Genomic DNA, 24,439 nt, shown 5'->3' on the forward strand with positions numbered 1-24,439 from the left:
AGAACTGGCAGAACATGTAAAATTAGAAGCATTTCATAAATATATTTATTTTTTGGCGTTCATAAGTGTACGTTTTGTTACCTATATGAATAACTGATTTTTGAATTGTGTACTCTGGAATTCAGAACTATTGAAAAATATGAAGAATTAATGAATTGGTCTATTGGGATTCCGACTGCCCAGTACCGGATGTATTTGCCGAGGGGGCTCATTACTAACAGACCCATGATGTCTTGAGGGATTATTATTATTAATCATACAAACAGATATCAGTTTTTCCTAATTATAATACGAGGCTAGATTTATTACGTTGTACAGAGGAATTATTGTTGCACATTTATATTTAATTTGTTTTATTCAGCAACGATAGAATCGGTTACACAAATACATTCAACACAAAACCAATACAATTTAATATTAAAACAAACCGTTGCAAGTTTCTAAATAAAATATAAACAAAGAGTAGTGATGTCCATTCGTCCGTAAAGATTTATCGATGGATTTATTTTCGGCGATTTTGATTAACGGTGCAAAATAAAGCGAAGACCTGACCCGGACCTTTTCTAATCTGATACGATAAGGGCTTAGAGATGTGCGCCCTCGATTGACGTAATTTATATTGTGCTGCCAATATATTTTTTCATTTTTATCGAACCCAATCAATAATTGAATGTTTGTTAAATATTTTATAGATTATTTTAGCAAAGTATAGTCATGAATCATTGGTTTAATTTATTCTCACTTCACTCTAGTTATTAAATAAATATTAATATTATTTTAAGGAACCATTGCTAAACTCAACAATTTCTGCTTTAAGCAGTTCCGTCTAACATTTCAAACAGCAGGTGGAGGCAATATCAATCGATAAATATTTTATCGATACTGCTGAGCTCAGCACTAGCACATAAAACGGAAATCTAAGCCAATGAAGTGAAAATTTGTTCGCATCTGTTACCTACAGTTTCAAGGTTTACATGAAATATGTATAAGTTGTGAAAAATATTGTTTCAAATAAACGGATTTGGTAAAAGCTTTATGTTGTGTTCATTCAAGAATAGAAATGTTGTGAAACAGAAAGCTTCGAAGAATCAATTTCGCTCAAAATTACGTTGGTAGAAAACATGGTATCTATTTATTTAATAAACTTCACCACATATCTATATATCTACAGTAAATGTTACAAGCTATCTTTTCTAAAATACATGACAATTATGGTAAACATAAATTACACAAAAAATGAAATACTTAATAAAAATATACACTTCCTTTTTAAGATTTTAATCAGCGGATTTGTAATCAGATAAACACTTAACAATGCTTTTTTTTAATTAATCAGCCCACTACTGAATATGTGAAACGCAGGTAACCTCGGAGAACAACACAAAACCATATACAATTAACCTACAACGAAATAAACTGTTGGGCAATAATTCTAGTCCAAACAATTCGTTCCCAGATCAATGAATTAGGAGTAAAAGAAACGGTTAGTTTTTTGCGAAGAAAAACAACATTATTACCTACATAAGTATCAATTAGACCGCCTCCGTCGTAAATCCAATTACCCGAAACCTAACAAATCGCGCAATAATGTTTGTCCGCGTCAGCCTCCTCGAATACACTTATTGCCGACTTGATTTTTTACCTCACTACAAACGTATGTATAGGATGTATTTGTAACTGCAAATATTTCATAGTTGAAACTGCGCATAGCTAGTGGTAAGTTTAATTAAAGCATTTGACAAACTGTACATTCATAAACATATGACCAGGGTGGTGACGATAGAAAATAAAAGACGCTAATTGCGAGAAGAAATGTGGGCTGTCCTTGGACCGGTTAAGTTCGCAGTCAAAATGGTGTTTCTTTCTTGCAGATTAATCACAATCTAACGAAGCGATTCCTCGACTGTTTATATTCTCACCCCTCTATATAATATCAAATGTTATTATATCAAATTATCAGTATTGATGCAGCTTTTTACGCCTGACCGACAAGGAAATAGTTTGTGCTTATTATCTTAACAAATATGTGAATCAAAACAATTAAATTATTAAAATGTACTCCCGAAACTTGTTTTCATAATTGGTACCTTTTATTTAATGTTTTGAGATTGGTAGAATTATTTTAATGTACCTCAAATAATCTTATTATATAAAAAGTTACTGTTCAAATATTTATCTGGCATACGTAACTTCAATAAAAACACATGATTTGAAAACAATGATTTTCTTAAAGCGTTTTTTATTTTAAATATCTTTAAATTAAGTTTTTCTAGTGAATAAATAAGTTTAAGAGCTGTGACAAAATAATATTTACGTCCATGCGAAGGTTGAAATGAAATTCCTAAGCGAATAGAGACGTAAACGAAGCTGAAGTCACGCCTTATTGGAGGACGCGAGCTGGGATGACTGTACGCAGCGGAGAACATTTTTATTTTTATTGCATTTAGATTTTACGCTGAGTTTACTTATGCATAGATATGATTTTGATTAGAGTACAATAAACCCCCTTATAACACGGTACTCTTCTAATGCATTATCGTATTACCCGATTTCAGTCCCACGTATAACACGGGTATGGAGATACCGTGATATCACACGTTATATTTCTGTACTGTGACATTTATAATGATTTGAACGCACATATTCATCATGATCATATCATAGTGTTTTTTTTAATATTCTATTTAAATCCCCTTTAACGAGAAAAGTTAAATGTGAATCATTTGTACATAACGCGTTATATGGGGTCACACTAGCGCGTTATGCGAGAATACTCCTACAATCAATGTTATAGGAATGGAAAACCTGTATTTATAAAAACTATGCGTAAACTTATCTTGTAATAACTGATCCTCATCTTGCAATTCGTAACGAAAACAATTCTAATGCGAAATCTTTTGTATTAGAAGTCTTGAATCGCCGCAATCCTAACTCGATTTGTCAAGTTTTAGTGAGATATAAAATGATGAAGCATGCGAAACAGCCCAAAGTTAGCCTCTACAAAGTTTATTCTGTCTAACTTCATAGATTTCAAAGCGAACAAGTTAAAGTATTTTATCTACGCTTCAGGAGCACCTGCAAACTATCCACTTTAATTAACGAAATTACACCAGTTGCGAACTTTCGCCGATATTAATTAATATTTATGTATTGCTTATTTGATTGAAGATTGCTCAGGTGTTACTTACTTAAGTAGGTCTGACCTGTGCGGTGCGTCAAGTTTGAGTTATATTGGACAAACGTCTACGTTTCATAGAGTCAGGTTCGTTACGTATATACTGTACTGTTTTAAATTTGCATATCCGTAAAAGAATCTACAATTTTTTTTAAATAAATAACTATTATAAAGTTTAGTGCTGCATTATGCGGTCCTTTAAACAAAAATCGCCAACGAAGGTAACCCTTCCCTTTCAACTTGAGTTTACGCGCTCCATCGCGAAAAATCCTCAATTCCCACTCGGATTCATTTTAAATTCAATCATTCCGAAAATCTCTTCAAAGTTTTTAAACTTTATTTCCTCGAATATTTCACTTCGTTTAAATAATAGTTATTTTCCTTTTGTTAGCAGTTTTGTTTTTCTTTTTTATAGTTTTATTCATATTCAATTGTCAAGTTACGACTTTAACAGGTAGATTTTTAATAAAATAACTCGCGAAATAGCTATTTTGCTGAAAACGTATTCACTCATTTCGTTAACCAAAACCGATTCACAGAAGTTAAGCTTTAGAAGCCAGTATGTAATTAAATTAATGTTAGCTGCGAATAAACAAAGTTGTTATTCAATAACTAAATACTGTTAAGTCATAATACGACTCTTTGAAGCTTACGCAATTTATTAAAACCTCATTTTCTAAGTAACCAAGAACTGAAAAGAGCATTACTGAAAAACTGCCAAAACAAAAATCTTCTTTATTCCAATTCTGTAAAACCTTTTAAGTTTTAGACGCAACTCTAATTTAGGCTAAGTTTGTATGCGAATATGAGTGACGCTTTTATAACCTAGTGACAAAATTATTAAGTTTTTGACAATTGGATTCGAAACCAGTTAAAAAAATTATATACCCTTCAGTATCTTACAATTTCCGCTAGAAGTTCTATAGACTAGTTTTCAATTTAGGGTTGTAGATCGTTGATACGAGGTATACAGTAGGGATATGCATATCAGTGGTTCACTTCGAGTTGCAGTAGTAATTGAGTTCGAACCACACGCTTTGTCCTCGCATTCTTAATTATGTCGTAAGTCATGAGGTTTCGCAACCATTCTTTTTTATGATTAAATCTATATCGAGCTTATAGTGTATATAGGTCATATATTATGTAATAAAAGAACACGATGTCATTTGTATTATTAGAATGTCAACACCACGCTATATCATAGACATCTTACAGTCTGTAAGATGTCAATGTGTCAGTCAATTTGTCAGGAGAGCGTAGAGTCGATAGTTGAGTACAGTGGCTGATCGGCGCCTGCGCCGGACGTGCGCACTGTGTTTAATTATTAAGTAAAAATTACGGATAACGGTAGTGACATCAATTTTGCAATTATAAATCGCGTTGAATCTGCGACTTATATACAACCGAAGGCACTTCAGACAATTTGCCGCACATCGTAGCATGTCGTAGCGCCCTGCTACGCATAATAAGTCAACGCATTCTACGGCTGCTGGTATGAATGTTTGAACACTTGAAAAGTAAGATAAGAGACATGCTCTAGATACTATTTTAATAAGAAACTCCTTCTTGAAACGCGCTCTTACCCTATCGCATGCACCACACACACACATGAAGTTGTTTCCAACACTTTGGCTGTGTTGACCGAGACTTAGTCGGAGTTGTCTTAGCCGGAGCATGGTTATTATTACACACCCATTACTCGTATGGTGCGGTCGGCAGATTGATGTAGCGGCTGTGTGGGCAGCGTTTATGATTTAGAAGCTTTAAATAATTAATACGTCTTTACAATTTATTGTATATTAATAAGGGTTAAGTTATAATTCATTCCAATTGTACAATGCTTATTGATCTAAGTCCATGTTCAGTATTTTACACTCGCTTGAGCGATAATATTTGTATTATTCTGAAAATTAAAACACAATGAATAAGAGACACCGAAAGCCAAAATGCAAACTAAATATAATGAGTTCATATATGCCGTGTTCATTTATAAATTAAATTTAAATAGTTCGCTAGTTAACGTAGTTTTAATTATCTTGAAGCGTTAATTTCCCTCGGCGCAAGCGTTTGCGTTGCAATCAAATGTATTCATTAGAGTTTTAAGATTGCTTTTTAAACTGCTTCTAAAATGTATATTAAAATAAAAGTTAAGTATTATATTTTTGACTAAAACAAATATATCCAATTACATTTCTAACTACAGAAACACTTACTTTAACCAACTTTAGGTACCTACTCATTGATTTTAAGTACATATAAGTATAAATTAAAGTTTCCAGATAAAAATTTAAAGCAACAATAACAAGTACCAATCTCAGTACTAGTAAATAATATTCAATTTTCTCACAGAGAATGTTATTTTGTAGCGAGGTCCACGCGGAACTATAAACTAAGAGCCCGGAACGGGTTTTAATTAAAATTCTAAATTAAAAGCAATGTTTTGGCAGCCCTGCCACAGACCTCACCGATCACTGGAATAGATTTGTTTTTATTTATTAATTATAATAGCTTTATAACCTATTCACAACTAAATTTAATAACTACGTGAAATGTAGTTTACTATATTGATTGTTTTTAACACAAAGTTCAAAAAGGTTTCTACTTTTCTAACTATTACTTGAGATTAGTTTACCGTCACACTTTAACAGCTAAATCTGTTTTTATATCTTGTATAAATGAAGATTCTCCTATATTTAACCCATGGTTCTATCCTTCTATATGAATATTGGGTTGAGGAATGGGGAATAATAATTTTAGACGAAATTCATAGTGGAATTACTTTCATAAATATGCTTTTATTTCTAGAGATTGGTAAATATTTAAAACATAAAAATAACTCTTAAAACTGCATATCAGAACACATACGTATAATATATCAACAAAATGGCCGTATCCAATCTTTCAACAGCAACGACAAATTGAAATCAGGATTAGTTCAGTATTTCACTTTATTTTATTCCCAACAGTTAACAGTTTAACTCTCAGTTAAATAAACTAAAGGGATATGAAACTAGTTTTGGTTCACGGTTTTTTGTCTAATTCTAATGTATATTTAGGTTAAATTTTTAATATATGGTAATATGACGGTAATAATATAGAAAAATATATAATCAAAACGAACTGGAATAAATTTGTTAAAACACAAATCAAGTTTAATCTCGTATCAAGATACAGCTCGTTTTGGTAGGTTTAATAATAATCTATACAGTAATTTCAAAACATTCTTGTTAAGCAATTTTACTAGGATCTTTCTAAAAGTCCTCATTTATAAAGAAATAAATTGGTCTCATTGTCAGATCGTATTTTCGCAGAAATAAAGAGACTTTAGTTAAAAAAACTTTCAATCAACGACGTCAGCCGGTGGAATATATTTTTCTTTTTTGCGTGCATAGCAATAGAATCCAACAAAACCCAAATCAATAAACATCGCGGCTCGCGTCACAACTCACAATACGACGTGGATCGTCCATTAAATTTGAATTTCAATCGCTCCGTTTCACGATCGACACATGCTGTTGTCCTCAAACTGTTTTTATTGCTAAAATAACTTATTAATTGTTACTAAACTTATTTCAATTATTATATCCATTAACCTAGTTTAAGACTAATTTTTATGTTTCCAATATAATTAATAACTTGTTTATGTGCTAACGTGCTACACAACATATAAGTCGGAAATGCGGAATGACAAAATGAGTTAAACTACATTTATTTCTCTTAGGGTAACCAAATCAGTCATATAATTTTGTTGTTACGTCTTGTTCACTGAATTGCAGAGTATTTGGTGCTTATTTTTGTATTTAGCACAGGGGTGTTGAGCAAAATAATCCTAATTTGTATTTAATATTTTTTTCTATTCTGTAGGATTAATAAAAAACTAAATAAAACCGAATTTATCAATAAACAAAGAAATATCTTTATTGAATGTTCTAAACATTACAGTCAAAATCACTTTGAAAAAGAAATGATATGATAGCAACAAAGTTTGATGGTCACATAAAATAATAACGCGTGAAACGCGCCGTGACATTATTTCATCTGACCTGTCATTAGATTGGCATGAAACGAACTTTTTGACAGGTCTAACATTCGATACGGAACTTTTCAAAATAATCGATTTTTTATTACACGTGGAGCCAAAATAGATTAATGGGCCTGCGACGCAATCGTGATAAAAATACCATTAATTAAATATAAAAACAATACAGAATAATATTTCTCATTACACAAACTGACGATATACTTTTAGACTTTCCCTTCTAAGAAACATTACACGAATCCTAAACTAATATTCCCATTATTTTCTTATCTACAAAGACTCCTATTACTTTCTCATAAAAGCCTTCGGTATATAAAATAAGATTATTTATATTAATAACTATTTATTATCAAATGGAACGTCAGATTTCGGTAAATTAAATGGTAATAGAAATGCACGCAATACTTAAGCGATACAGTACACTGAAATCCCATCAAAATCAATTCCAAACAACTAATTTAGATTGATTGACGTGGAGTAAAATTAGCCGGACTAAAACCCAAAGCAAACAAAAATAAAATACACAATGTTTTATTACCTGAAATCATTTAAATGTTTGATTTATAGCTTACAATTTCATCGTCTGATATTAGTTTCATATATTTGATTGGATGATGTTAATAATGAACTCGGTATGTAACAGGAAATAACCCTATTATGGCGACTGATGTATCATTTACTAGTTTGGTTAAAAGTTATCAATTTTATCACAATAATATTGTTCACGACTCAACAATACGAACGAGGACGGTATTTAATATACACAACATATAAAATTAATGATTGCTTGATGTAAATGGAATATAGACGGCTCATTGGTCTAGTGGTTAGTACCCCTGACTGCGAATCCATGGGTTTCGGGTTCGATCCCCGGCTGAGGCAAACATCGATGTGATGAGCATTTGGTGGTGTGCTTAGGTTTTGGGTGTTTAAATATGTATTTATATGTCTATCTATCTATAATATGTATGTATATCCGTTGAATAGTACCCATAACACAAGCTTCACCAGCTTAGCACGGGACTAGGTCAATTGGTGTGAATGGTCAAAAAAAAAAATACGATGACATTAGTGAGCTTGTTTTTTTTCTTAAATACATATTTATAGACTCAGTTTGCCAAACTGAAATTGATTTAACTTTCCCAGATATGCGTACGTACGTATCCTGCATTAAATAATTTAAATAAATATGCAAGTCGGTAGAAATTAGACAATAAAATAGTTATATGGCGATAGTGCTTAGAAATAGGAATAATGATTCACTCACTCAATGGTTTGAATGTATTTTCAAAAGAGCCTTTTTAAAAGGGTCCACAATCCAAACAAATCCACAGTTCTATTTCGCGCATATCTGATTTCCATCAACAGCCTGTCCTGACGAATATTTCACTCGGTTTACTTTAAAAGAGAATGGAGTATGGAAACTGACGAATACAAACATTCATCGGAAATGTAAAAAAGATGAAATTGTGATCCGACTATGCGAGACACTGACGGCGAATAAATAAAAATCACTTTGTTTGGGAGCTCACTCTTTCGTCTTGCGGTAGATACAATTGTCGGAAATTCAAATCACCATTGCTATGTTTCAACTCATGAACTTAATATTATAATAGACATATAAGCGCAACATTTTCGAACTTACTTTCTAGGTAATATTGAATAATGATTTATGGAATTTAGGAGAAAGAGTAATTTAAAAGAGAATCTTAGAATACAATGAGAAATATATTATTTTACTACTATAACATAAAACTCTTCAGCGCGTAGCATCGCCCTTAAATGATAATTTCTCACAAATAGGCTTAGCTCATATACCCCTTTCAATAATGAAACTTGCGTCAAAGTAAAATCTGCATTTTATCGGATAATTTGAAATTCAAAGGATCTCCCAAAATTTCACTGGATTACATTTTGTACGGAAATTCCTGTGTCAGTAAAAATGGCTACCTTAACTTTTAACCTTTAAAGTGAAAACTATCGTTTTAATTTTATTGTATTTTGGTATCTACATAGTGACACGATCGTTAATTAAGAAATAACGGTTACTTCAGCCTTTTTAGTAAAGATTCATCATAGAGTTTAAATGCAAGAAAATGTATATTGCTCATTCTTTGTACTCACCTATAGACGTACAAACAATGTCTATACAAATGTTAAGATTAAGAAAAATAAACATTTCTTTCTTTCAACAGCTTATTTTAATTTTTGAAGTTGTACTTCTTTAGGCGCGTTATGAAAAATTGATGAGAGTGAAATTTTACGATTGCGCGCGCACCTATGACACAAAATTGGCAGTGTGATATAGCGTGCGCGAGCGAGATGGGAATAAGACAAACTACAAGTAAAAAGAAATAGAATATGCGTGAAGCTAACTTCACGCATATTCTAGCTTAGCAGCTTAACAAGAATTTTGAATGACCATGACAATTGACATCTGACAATGACATTTACCTTTTAAACAAATATAGGAGTTTTAATTATTGTTTAAAATTAATAATTATATACCTAGTTATTTTCATTATACAAAATATTTGTGAAGTAATATAAAATATTTGTGAAAAAACTGTGCTAACCTTCCTGAGTGCTTCAATACAATTGAGGTTAACTATCCGTATGTATTATCGAGTATTATTGTTGATTAAAACTGAAACATGAACCATTATTCATTGCTTTTGTTTATTGCGTTTGTTACAGCAACTTTTTAGAAATATTCTACGACCCTATATATCAATAATTGAGAACAAAGATTTAAGCACGAATACTAATAAGGAGAAAATGAAGGCTTGGAGCGATATAACAGAGAACATTTTAATAAGTACCTGCATCTCAAAAAAATTACCACATTATTTAATCAAAACATCAGATTTAATCTAGCAAATATAAGGACAAGAGACAAAAAACAATTGATGAATCAGTGGAAGTGCACTAAATTGAATACAAAAAAAGAGTTGTCATCTTATCGCCGTGAAACATCAAAAACTGGAGGTGGAACAAAGCCACCATCACCTTCTCGAGACACAATGGTTTGAAGTAGATTTCAATGAATTTGATTGTGATGGTGTCGAGGTAGGAATGTTAATTATAAATATGATGTATGGTGATGTTCAAGGTTCAACCTTTCAAGCATAGGCATATGCTTACAACATTACTTTATTCCCCTACAGGGTAGTTAGAGATATTGTAATACCTCAAAACATCCATGTTGCACTTGTAGTACCGAAACTCTGTCCTGCCAGAAGTGAGCCCATTCCCACTTATAATGGACAGTGGGTATAATACACCTTAATACCTGAGTGCGAACCACTCACCATGATACTTAAATTAATAGATGTTATTTATATATTTCAGGTTATTACAAATAAAATCATTTTGGAAACAATTGATATCCCAAAAGCAAATAAAGCCAACAATGACAAGGTAATAAATCAGTTTTGACATAACTTGAATACTAAAAAAGCCAAACAAAGGTGTGCACAACAGTGACAACATAACTTAACAATTTCATTATTTTGTAGGATTAAAGAAAGGTTAAAGAAAATCATGTCGAACTGAACAACAAGAATCCCCAAACAACTCCAAAGAAACCTACAAGGAAGACACCGGTATTATATTTAAATTATCTCTATCTCTAAATAGAATAAAAGAAAGTTGCTATCCAGGTCTGTAGCATGTGCTACAAATTATATTATTAACACATTTATATAATTATATTAATATAAATGTGTTAAAAAATTTATAATATGAATTATAAAAAATTTTAAGTTTTGCATGGACAGAGCTTAAATTAATATTCTCTTATTTGTTGCAGAAAGCAAGTAGTTTTGGAGAAGCCTCGTAGATGCACAACCAAGTAATGATTAATTTAAAATTACAAACCGAAATTCTGATGAAGACATTAGAGTCACTTAAAAATAAATAGTATAATGAAATAAAAATGTTTTAAAGATAAATAGTGTTTTATTTGTTTAATGTAAGAGAATAATAATAAATATTTATTTAATTAATTTTTCAAATGTAAACTGAACTTTATTGACTTTAATGACTCCTTTTCCAGTCTTTGATTATTTAATTGTAATTAATTATTTGCATGCAATCAAAAACTATTTTTAATAATGCCAAAGAAGTATAACTTCTTACGCGCGTACATAAGTACACGCACCCTTTTTTTTTTAATTGTTGGATTCTAATGTAATGAAGCAATTATGTTTTCATAGACCATTTCTACGTTCTTTAAATCATTTTTTAATGTACTTAATCCCTATTAGATAAATAATTATTAATTATGATTAATAATTATTTAGATAAATAATTGATATAAGCCCTTTTTATAAACTATTCTGCTTCGATAACAGTAAATAAATAGAGAGTTTCGCTTTTAAAACAAACTTCCTCAAAGAAGAATCAAATAAATAACATTAAGCACGGTGGGGCGTGGGACAAACAGACACTTTGTATGCGCGAAGAGCACAGAAACAATAAAACGGAAATCGAAACGATTGTGGTAAACATTTTAAAAGAAATTTTCACACTTCGTAAACGTACGTGACGTACTGTGCAACGCACAATCTATATGAGAGCTTAGTTATATTGCGAGTTTTTTAAAATATGTTACTTTCGTTTGTTGATGAATTAATTTTCGTAAATTTAAAAATTATATTTCTGATTTCATATAGTTTTCGATTGCCTAAATAAAAAATAAGACGTTTTTGAAGTATAATCTCAAAACATTGATATTTTACGGATTACTGGCAAATTTATTCACATACTATGTCTGTTATAAAATCAAATCAATGATTTGAATATACATATTTAAATGTTGTAAAAAAGGTAAGTAGCGTAAATCCATGGGTGACGGTATCACTTCACATCAAGTGCGCCTCCTGTTCGTTTGCATCCAATTCTATAAAAAACCGCACATCTTTATGATTACAGAGAACAAATTTCAATAAATATCTCTTGCACAGTGGGTAAGTGACGCGTGCTATGCCGTAGCAAAGAATCGATAGGTTTTTAACAAATTCCCAACGTTTAAGCTGCTACGAAGTTTGTTTAGAGTTTACAGTTTGTTCATGTTTACGGGCTTAGAGTACGTACTTTATAAAAATATTTTATTTTTGTTCGTAGCTACGTGGTTTTAATTTAAAATAATAGACTGTTCACGGGAACTTACGGAAGCTTTCTTCAAAGTTTACAAAAGTACTGTGTAAAATCTACAATCTTATTGACGTTCACTTAAGTGTAACTACTTAATGTGAAAACTAATGTTATTGGATAAAAACAAATCCGGAAATTAACGTTGCTTCAAAAAGAAGTTCAACTGAAGCTTTTATAAGTGCAGTAAAGTATTAAATCATTATCTTGTGACAACTGTGTTAAGAAGAAAAAGTTTTTCTAATTAAACAAAATGTAAGCAAAAATTATAACTCCCAATAATTAGTAATAATTTTCGTAAAATAGTTTTATTGCCAAATGAGTTTTTTCATTAATTGTCAAAATATAGAGATAGCGTAGGTCACACTCGGGAACTAATTCACGCAGACAATTGCAACGTTATCTAGCTATAAATTACAAATGGGAACTCATTTTGTATTCACGGCTAATTCCAGGGCAGTTAGGTCATCTAGATTAAAGGTTCGGTTGCATTCGGCGATTTTGATTTTGTGCACGTTAGGCGATGTGAAATTTGTTGATATAATATTATTTCACAAAGTGATATTGATGCATTAAATGTATAGGATAGTTAATATTTGTCAAAAATTTATAGAATCAATGTTCTATAAGTTACGTTATTATTAAAATAAACCAATACATTATAATCTTATTGAATTACCAAATTTTCTCAAACTTACCGTCCAATCGCTCCTTCCCATTGAAGTACCACGTGACTTTGGGCTGTGGCTTCCCATCTGTCACCAGACAAGTGACGTTCACCCTCGCACGCTCCAATAGTGGCCCGTAGGATTGACCGTTTGTCAATATTTTTCCATCATTCGTGATCACTTCCACTGCTTTTGGTTTGACTGTGGACAAAGATGTTATTATTAGAATTTAAAAAACTTGAAAGATCTGTTACTTGTCATGGGTGCTACTTGTGGTGACTGGTCGTCATACTTGAATTCGTGTATGCGGTGATGTTAGTTGTTTCGACTATGTATTTGCGTGTTGTTTCCACGAGAATGAAAGTGCGTGCTCCTATTTCACCATGCCTCCAGATGATAGAGGACAAATCTTTGTTTTTAATTCATTTTATTATTATTTATTACTTAAGATGTCATGTGGAACTTCAGCAGCTAAGGAGCTGCAACCATTACACCATGTTCCACATTTACACACGTTTGTAAGGACAAACGTTGTGTAAAACAAAAATCTTGGTGATTAAAAAGAGTGGCGGAGAGTTTATTGCCAGTTCTTCTCTTCCGTTCCTTCCCTTGATTTGAGAACTGGAAGTAAATGTAAAATTAGAAGCATTTAATGTTTATTTATTTGTTGACGTTCATAAGTGACATTATGTTACCTACATGATTTTTGACATTTGACCTTAGCTTGCTTTAAAATTACATAGAATGCGTAAATGGTCATACTTATAAATGTGGCATTTGTTGAGTTTTTGACAGTTTTTTAGTAATTTTGGATGTTTTAAACAAAATACTTAGTTTAGAAAAAAATAGAATTACAGTGAATAGGTGTTGTTAAATTCTATTACAATTATATCATGAACATTTTCTCCTCGTCGTCAATATTTCAGAGGCAAGCGTCCAAGTGAATTAATAAAAACCTTTCCAAATATAATACCGCAAAATGAAGCAACATTCAGGATATTTCTAGACTTAACGAGAGGATCCAAGACGTGACCCACATCTAGATCTAGATGAAACTGGATAATATAGTTGCTTCCCGTGACTTTCTTCGCATATTGAGAGTCCAAGATAGCTTTCCTAGATTGCTACGGCTTTCCAGCGAAGGACTCTCACTACGAGGCGAGTAAAGTCCAAATATTTTATGCTTAGTATTTTGAGTTTGTAACTTTACTAAAATATTCAACTATGTTTTTGCTTTGAATATATATCACAACATACTATAGAAATAATGAATTTTATACACATCGAAAACCAATTTTAGTATTTGGTTGAACTATATTTTTGTACAAGACTGCCTGGTGTCAACCTTGAAGTCGAAACCCAATCATGTACCTTTCTATGTGCCCACTTGCTCTTAACGGTAACGCAAATTTACTTAAAACAAATATCAACAAAAGCTCTGAGTCGCAGAGAGCTGCGCCCTTACCCTGTAACTCGCAGTAATGGTTTGTGAAACCAACTATCATTGGAGTTTATTGAGACGCACTTACTGGCACCTGATGATATAACAAATAAAAGCTTAAGATATTGGATTATTTGAACATTTTATAATATTCGAAAACTCTTTTTAAATTGGTTAAAACCTGAATATTGTAATTTACATCCCGCCGAGAGAACTTTTGATTGTGTTGTATGATAATTGAAAACGGTTGTACTTCGAAATAATGAACTTAAAACCTACGAGTATGCCTTGTCATTATTCCCTTTGGATAAGTACAATCGAGCCAAAACGTGTCTTTAAAATAAACTGTGCATTGTAAATTTACGTTTATCAGAATGGTGAATAAAGCTAAACCAGATTCTCAATTTATACATACGTCATCACGACAAAAATTATCATCTATTTTGAAATGTCAAGCAAGGCTTTTTCTAATAAAACTTCCTTAACGTCTATAAACACGAATTATTTACATAATTAATTTTCCATATTTTTTTTGCTTTCCTATGAATGATGTCAGGAAAAGGTTTTCAGGCGCTACGTAAGACTGGGCCACCTGACTACAGAAGAGCGCATGAAACATTAGTTTTACATTTTATTTGATGCTGTAAATCGAGGTAGTAAATGAAAATAGCATTTTGTAGAGGAGTGTACCTGCCCAGAGTCAATCATACCATTCCAAGTAATGTCATTACCTGATTGACTTCATTTTATTCCACTTAATTAGCCTCCCCTCGTACAAATTATGTTTTTCATTTCGGGACTAATTTACTAAGAAATAATGAAGCCATTGGTATAATTTTATGTCCTCAAGGAAGATATTTATGAATTTTATGCTTTTATGTTATGTTAAGCTCCTTACGAATAGTAAAGTGGGCTGTTTAGTGGTTCTATCGGCTCTTTAAGTAGGCGTCACCAAAAAATATTTTAAAGATATGTGAAGACTTCGATACTGCTCATGGTCTCAAATCAATTGCTGTTGGGCTTTTTGCGGAGAAATTATAGTTTTAATGCTTTCATTCAAAAAAGGGTGGAATTTTGGACGCATGTCGTATCTTGAATGAGTTGATCATAGAGAACAACACTCAGACCTGACCATAGACCAAAATATAGACCAATGGTCCTAAAACAAATAACTATTATTATAATAATGATGTGCGTATTCTTAGTAATGAATTTGATTCATTTACATATTGATTATATCCTTGTTTAAGCCAGCTTTAGCGAGATTATAAAGGATTTTAATAAGTAAACAAAGCGTTTACATTTTGTAACAAATTGGTGAACATTAATGTCGACGGTGAAAATATGCAAAAATAATTAAAAGGGTCAATAGAGCGTTTTGAAATAAATTGTACATGAATTTAATAAAATGACATTCTCGAAAACTTATTTTATTTATTTACTATATACGAAATTATTAATTATTATAAATTATTAACAAAAAATTCATTTACACTTCAAATTGAAATAACATATTTTTATGCCATTATGTCCTATGAGACTGATATTAATAAGGTTTTATCTGTGATAAATTTTAAATATAATAACGTTTATGTTAGCATATGTAGTAATGAGCTTAGTCTTCTCTTCTAAGCGATTCAAATTTAATATTTAGAATTGTAGATAGGAAGGAATATCTGTGTCTTATTATTTTCTTAATTATTAGAATACTTACCTATTCTTTCTTACATGGTTAACTCAATATAGCAAAGGCTATGTCAAATCAGAACTAATATCAAAGAAGAAAAATATTTGTGACAGCTGTGATGGTATATGAAAGCGCCCATATTCCCGCCAGAACTGACACGTGTTGACAGATGTCATGTGTTATGAGGCGCAGTGTCAACTACGCTTCTTGTTTGACGAAATTAATTTAAATAGCAGTGCAAAATACACCACAAGATTAAAACCTTCCAAAATTCTAACAGTTAAAGCCTCGAAATTTATTTATTTGTTAAAAAAGGAATTAAAAGTTACTCTGATTAAGGTAATAAGAGAGCGGCTAATCCGCTGCGTGAATTAAAAACCCATATCTAACACTTGCCATGTGTCACGTGTTAAGATTTACTGTTCAGATAGACAAATCTAAAAACTTATCTCTTTAAAACTTGCGTACTCTATACAAAGTTTGATAATAAATCGCACGATTCCGATAGCATTCGAATATTTCGATAAAACATGAACTTTGTCGAGTTTCCTGCGAAAAATGAGTTATGGTGATTTTGTAAGGGACGTACGCGACTTGTTAGAAATAGTATTTTGTGTCAATACAATAGAGTTGATATTCTTTTGTAACTCTTTCGACGTGTCCCGAAGAAAAGAATTTGAATCGACGGAATGGCATTTTCAAGGATGCGTACTTTTTCATTTTAAACTTCGCTGACTCGTGTATTCTCTTATTTAGAAAATTGCGTGTTAGTTTTTATGTAAATGTTATGGAGTATTCAGTTTATTAACCTATTTTCGTTAAATTACGTTGTGTACGTAATTTAACCAAAATTCAATACATATGTTATTCTTGTTATGTCGAATTTTAGAACATCTCAAGTTTTCCTCCAGCTTCCTACACGATATACGTAAAAGTTATCTAATTTAGGGTATTTAAGATGTAGATACATTGAGAATCATCTCCTGTATCTACATCACTAACAATTAAACCATAAAATCGAAAATTATATTAACAGGCTAGGCTATAGATGCATTTTCAGTAACACTACAATATTTAATTAAAAATTCTGTTTCAAGATTAAATAAGTAAGAATATTAAATAATATTTATCAATGACAATTATATAAATACTCCTATTACTGGGTTGAGGATTTTTATAGGGTAAGACAAAAGACGACCTATATGTGCCCGCAGCCTTTTTTCTCTCATAATGAAAGCTAAACAGTAAGCAAGATCAAAACTCCGCTCACGTGGCAAACTCGACAACTTGCACAATACTTAATGAAAGGTTCTGCTCCCGTGGTAATCCTTCACTAAGTTTCTTTGATACAAGGAAAAGCCCAAAGTGACATTCTTTTAAGTTCACTTGAATTGTACAACATAGCATGTAGCTTTCACAGTGCTCGTAGATGTTGAAACTGTCGTCTTTCTGCCGTTGTTTTATAGCAAAACAGTAGTTTTCCATTCTTCTATTCAGCCTTTTACAATCGTAACGTGTCTAATTTAAGATGGTTCTCCATGCGACACGTTTGCAAGGTTGGAGCACCAGTATTATGTCATTTCACTTTGATACGGAGAAAAGCGGGAAGTGATATTCTTTCATACAACTTAGAATTAGATTTATTGAGCTACTCGTATGATACGTTCATAAGTGTACTTGTTTACCCATATGAATAAAGTTATATTGATAATTTTTTAGCATTTTGTCACATTCCCAAATTAATTACTTTAAAACTTGCTTCCTCAACAAAGTTTCTAAATAGAATTCTTGTTCTTAAATAATTAAGAAGCTCTTAATTATATATAGAAGGCTGCTTTGTGCTGTACTACACAGATTTGTCCTGCAAGAGCCAGGACATAACTTTGTTAGTTCTACAGCGTTTCTAACAAAGTTGCTAATGCTGTGGACTAAAGCAAAGGAGCCTGTTTACTACGAATGCATTGCCATTAGATACACGGATTGTTGCAATATTTTAAGATACATTTTTAAAAACTAAACCTGAATGGTCATTCTATCTGTGTGAAAATAAAAGAAAAACGCTTTTTTCCGGATTAAAGTTATGTATTATTATAAATTTACAACTATTTGACATAATTTTAAATTTATCCGACGTTTATAATAATACATAACTTTAATCCGGTAAAAAGCGTTTTTCTTTTAATGTTATGAGTTATGTTAATCAAAGACAATACTGTGTGAAAATATTTTTATCGTGCCTAAGAATTTATTTATAAATTCAAAATTCAAAAATCATTTAATCATATTGGTAACACAATGTACACTTATGATCGTCAAAAAAAAGAAATGTATATGAATTGCTTCTAACTTTACATTAAGGGCCCGTTCTCAAATCAAGGGCGTAGAACGGAAGAGAAGAACTATAATCTAAACGTCATACGAAGTCATTGTTTGGCTATAATTAAGACTTAATTTCGTTAATTATGAATTATTATTTTTTTATGTTAGGGGTATCAACGTGGTCGTATTTGTAGTTGTGTTCATAAACTATGTCACAGTGATACAAGGCATTGGGAATCAAACATAAAGGAGAATATTCAGTACAACAATCGCACCAGTACACAGCATCTAAAATAACATGATCTCAAGCACATGTTACCCTGGTTGCCTTCCGCTAGCCTTTCGTTAGCCGTTTCAGATGAATATTCATAGCTAGAACACGTTGTTTACAAGTATTGTGTGCTTAATGCATGGATACAATTTCTCTTGGCTTTTGAACTGAATTCTAAGAGGTCTTTTGCTAGCTTCCGCCCGTAGCTTTCCACATAGCAACGCGAGATGAATATTATGTCTTCCCTGTGTAAATAGCATAACTCTACATATATTCATTCACACTCATTAATGAATACGGTGTTAATGCACCTGAATACTTTATTAATATAAAATTTTTATAATGAAATCCGATGCAACGATCGATTTGAATATTTTTCACTGAGACTCTGCTTTCGGCAAGACTAATGACATGTATACGTATAAATGATGATGAATACCATAGATCATTGTAGAAGAAGTATGTAATTTTTTGGTATGTGTGGCATTTCTAGTCGTATTGTATTGTTCACCACGAACTTTAACACGGCGATGAAATTTAAAAAAAAACAATAATCCCATATACGTTTTCGAATATTGCTTATTTTTTAAATATTTACGACCAAAAGAACTAGGATATAAAATATATTTACAGTCTATAAAGAACGGTAAAGCGTCGTAAAAATTTTTCAAGCGAATTACTTTTTTAATTTACGGCCGACGCCATTTTTAATTTACTACAACCGTTCTTTGTTATTTCAAATTGAAATTCCTTACTCAGACTTACTAAACACTTATGAAAAGCTAAGACGTTGGACATAGTTTGATATATTATTCCTTGAACATGTTACACTTATGTTTTTATTAAAGAAATAGTATTAAGTTCAAATCAGGTATTTTGTTTAGTTAAAAAAATGCTAATTCCACGTCAAAGATTCTTTTCATATAAAAAGCTGCATATTAAAAACTCGCCTGCGCTGATCTAAAGATACTTAAAATCTCGCTTTCAAATAAATGTAATTAAATGAGAACCGGTTATGTTTAACTGTGACCCCCACTTAACCACGGTTCAACACATAATTAACGGACCCTCGTCGGTTTTAATTACGGTCCGACATTATGTTTTATTTGATTTGATATTTTAATGAAAATTTATAGAAGGGTAAGTTTCACGGTAATGTGATACAGTGTTAATTAGGAACGTAAAATCGCGATAAAGCATTTTATGTCTAGACTAGCCTAAATTAATTTATTAGCATTTAGAGTTTTTTGTTCATACAATTGAATATATCTATATGATACGAGTACAAGTATCAAATCTGCTTTAACTTTTAATAATTGCCCATTAGAACATCTACACATTAATGTGTGTAAAAATTTCATAGCGTGTTAAGTGTTATTGAAATTAGTTTGTATAAACGTGTCTATACTAAATATATAGAATAAGTCGCCTGTCTAATCGTCATACCGTCTTGGAGTGTAATTTCGTCGGAGACTGACTTTGATCAGAATATAAGATATATGTTAGTTTAATTTATTTATTTCGTATTCCTATAGCTAACATAAATTATATACAATTAAACTAAACAGATAGCCAAATATGGTTTACATAATAAATAAATAAATAAATAATTTAGTGATGTAAAACAAATCGCAGAATGATAATTAAAACGTAAAAGAAGGCGCTTGTTTACGTGTAATACAAAAAATATTGTTTTGTGAAATGCGTTCGATATTATTACGTGTGCTTGGAATAGGAGGCTTTTTAACTAGCCTATAAAAAAGAAGAAGAAAGTAACAGATGCATTAAGTAAAGCAGCGTACCCACTTTACAGTCGGAACAGATATCAAGCAATAAAACAAAAGTTAAAGTCAAATATTGAAAGTGGTTGGTTTCTTTATAAACGGAGAGATTTATTGCGTTCAGAATCAGTTTATAAAATTCATGTTGGGCGGAACGTGCGAGATATTTCACCTTAGAGTTTGCCGATACCGCATAATGCATCGAATCGCGCTTGCCAATGACAGCTTGCCAAATTAATAGTGTTGGGAGTCTGCGTGTCGATACTCGGATTTATGTAAAATAATAATAATTATTGTCTAACATCTAATATTATTTTTAAATTCGTTATATAAATACTTCTAAATTTTAAACATTTAAACTTTTAGGCAATTTCACCATCCTTTAGTAGATTATGAAGTGTTTTCTGGAGTGTTTTTTAAACAAACTGCTATTAAACCACAAACTAAAAAAACCTAACCCATTAAGATTACTACTTTGTTACTACCACAATTTTTCTTATTCTTTCGTGTATTCAAAACTAAACATAACAATCAAATTTACAGTATTAACAATTGTCTTAACCTACATAATAACATAATTAAAATAATTAAAAATTAACAAAAACGAAAATTAAAACAAATTTAAAAAGTTTGGTCCCTGTACCTAACAAAATAAAACAAACCTTTTATCTTGTAGTAACAATTAAATTTACATGCTGATAAACATACACTTTCAAAAATAATCTTAAAACCGAAGCAGTAGTTAATTAAATACTTACGTTAATAAATAAAAACACCGTGGTGGGTTAAAAGCATCTAAATCTTAACGCGGTTCAATTTGTAGCGATCCAGTAAACTGAGAGTGCACTAAAGATCTTAACAAACAATGCCAAGAGCCGCAGTCGATAATTTATCGACAGCTTTGAGGCGGGGCGTGGACTCGTTCCAACATCGATATGTGGTACAGCACTAATGTGTTGCGATTTGTGATAGTCAGATTTATTGGGGTGCATTTTGTCTTAGCTCTAAGAAATCTAACAATTTAATTGTACCTGCAGTTAATTGAAAAAAGAAATTTAAAGCTTTTTTACGTTACACAGCAATTCGAGAGTTGTACAAGAACTTTTTCGACAATATTCTTCTTGGCAAAGTTTATCACTAATAAGACTTTGAAAGTTGGAAAGATTAAACGACTTTACATATTTTTGTAACAAACTTGGGGATAGCGGACTAAGTATGTAGAAATTTATACTAAGTAAGTTATAAAGATTTGTTAATATTTAAATCATCATTATCTAGTCCACGCTTCCATGCCTGTAGTTTTAGATCTAGATGTTACTGTGAATTCGTAAAGACCTTGTCATGAACGGAAGCTTCGCTGAGTACGAAAGCAGCCAAAAAAGATAAAAGTTTGTCGCGTTGAATTCAACATTTTCCACTCCATGGAATATTTCAAAAATAAACTCTATTTAAATAAATAATTAAATTGAAACGGAGCCGAGGGTATCCTTCCGGAGAAATGTCAAACTTATCACCTACCTGCACTACACTACCTGATATCGAATTTCAAAATAGTTTTCATAGCTATAACACTTTTTAAATTGATTTCGTGAATATAGCGAAATATTATCAACACCTATTCCAGCCTTAGTCATTGAAAGGATAAAGAATATGTTGGATCATTATAAAATAATGAGAAACTCTTGAAAAATAATTATAAATCTCATTAAAAGCAACATGTCGCGTATGTAGGTTGATTTTAAAACAACTGAGAGGTAGCTTTAATCAAAGTATTTTAATTAACTTTAATGAAACTTGACCGTCTTTAACAACAGAATGAAAACATAATTTTATAAATTTTATTGTTATATTTGTGGATGCATCACGAAAAATGAAATGCAGTTTATTTATTAAAAAAAAAAAAAAAAAAAATCTTTATTTTTCTCCACAATCTTACATTGATATTAACTAAATATTAAGAAACAGATATATTGTCGCAAGGAAACATTATAAGATTGTGAGAGACTGGTGACTGAACTAAGCAGGGCTTGTATCTCAGACCACCAGCCTCTCCCCACATGGTGTAAAAAGTAACCAGTAACAAGAGTAAATTATTAATAAGGACATTTTACAGATGTAACATGGAGAAAAGAGGTACCTAATTAAAATATGTAGGTGTGCAATCGCGCCGATATAACATCCGTGCTAATTATTATATATATTATTATATATATATATATATTAGTACTTAGATAAATAGATAACAGTACATAAATAAGTATAAAAATAAATAGTAAATCAAAAATAAGCTATAAATTGTAAGTTAGACCATTGGTTGGATTAAGTTTTCAGTCTCATCATAGTTGAGACCTTGTATGTAGGCAGTGACCTTCTTTTTACAACTGAAGGATAAGAGTAAGTGAATATTCAGCTTGCGATTTAGTTTGTTGTAAATAAAAGGGCCGAGGTAGCAGTAGAAGCGGTGGGAAAAGGCAGTGTAGAGAGAAGGAAGGTGAACAGGGGGTGGGCGGCGAGCAGATCGAGAGGAAGAAGGACTAGGTTTATGTTCGTGATGCTGTTTGAGGGCTGTGTTTAGGATGAACAGTTGACGTACAGTAAGTATCTGAGCTTCCTGATAGAGGGTGAAGGTAGGGAAAAGAATGGGTTTGAATAAGCAAACTTTTAGAAGAGCCCTCTGGGCACGTTCCAGGGACAGCAGATGGGTTTTGGCTGCACCACCCCAAGTGGTGATAGCATATAATAAAACAGATTGACATAATGCTAAATACATCATTCTGACTATATGAGGCTCGGCAACATGACGAATTTTCTTAAAGATAAACATGAGTTTGCGGACTCTACCACACATATTCATAAGATGGGCCTGAAACGTGAGTCGACTATCTAGTGTGATGCCAAGATACTTAACCGTACAACCTCTCTTCAATGTAGCGCAAGAGCATGGAACAGAAGGAACAGAAGAATGTGTATGGGCAGTTAAGGAATACGGGATTAAGGCTATGGGAGGAGTATATATGGAGAAGGTAAGATAGCAAGTTTTCTCTATATTAAGAGTTAATAAATTTTGGCGCAGCCAACACGAAACGATATCAAATCCGGTCTGTGCATAAGAGAAAGCTTCCCTCCAGCTTTTTGCAGAGAAAACAAGAGCAGTATCGTCGGCGTAAGAGACCAATTTGCAATTAGGTATTTTCAGGTATTTTCAGGGAACACAGATCATTCATGTACACTAGGAACAGCGTAGGACCAAGAATGCTGCCCTGGGGGACTCCGAATTCCAGTATCATTTGTATACAATTTGACAAACTTTTCAAAGACAACGCTGTACTGTAGCTTAGGAAATTTTTATTTCACTAATAAGTTTAACTCACTAATAACACATAATCAGCTGATTTTACACAAAAACACAAAAGGACATATTGCGTCCGATACCCTCACAATTTTCCCTAAAACCGACTGTTAATACATTCCTTACCGGAGGTAATTCCCGACAGACGGAAAATACCAAAAAAACCTCCCTGAGGTAATCCTAATAATGATAACGAGAAAAAACGTTAAAAATGTCGTTAACCGCTTGAGGGTCTCGTTATTTATGGAAATGATTCTGATTCCGATCGTTACCCGTTTACACGTGAGGCGTTTTATCTGTTACGATATTTCAGGATATGTCGGAGTCAAATCGTATTCTAGATAAACCACAAGCCAAGTGGATTTAAATATATAAAGAAGAAGTAGAAAAACGTATCCTGGTTCTGTATAAGAACCAATGTATTGACGAAAATATAAAATATTTTTTTTTATATAATAACGTGCCTTTTTTGCCACACATCACGTGTTGTTTGAATCAAACTTTATCACGTCATAAAGTAATCATGTCTTTATCGTATCGTATGAACTAAAACCA

The 24,439-nt window shown here is 31.8% G+C and overlaps 1 protein-coding gene across 15 annotated transcripts in view; it reads right to left on the minus strand.

Annotated features, from left to right (window-relative positions):
• The window catches only part of LOC125052239 (hemicentin-1), a 193,334-nt gene that overhangs the window by 37,621 nt on the left and 131,274 nt on the right, over positions 1-24,439 (minus strand). For all 15 annotated transcript variants that reach the window (XM_047652945.1, XM_047652942.1, XM_047652946.1 and 12 more), the window contains exon 5: positions 13,067-13,237. In XM_047652945.1, the coding sequence (XP_047508901.1) occupies positions 13,067-13,237 (171 nt within the window). The remainder of the gene's footprint in view (positions 1-13,066; positions 13,238-24,439) is intronic.

The sequence above is a fragment of the Pieris napi genome, chromosome 9, assembly GCF_905475465.1.
Source record: "Pieris napi chromosome 9, ilPieNapi1.2, whole genome shotgun sequence".
Taxonomy (NCBI): Eukaryota; Metazoa; Arthropoda; class Insecta; order Lepidoptera; family Pieridae; genus Pieris; species Pieris napi.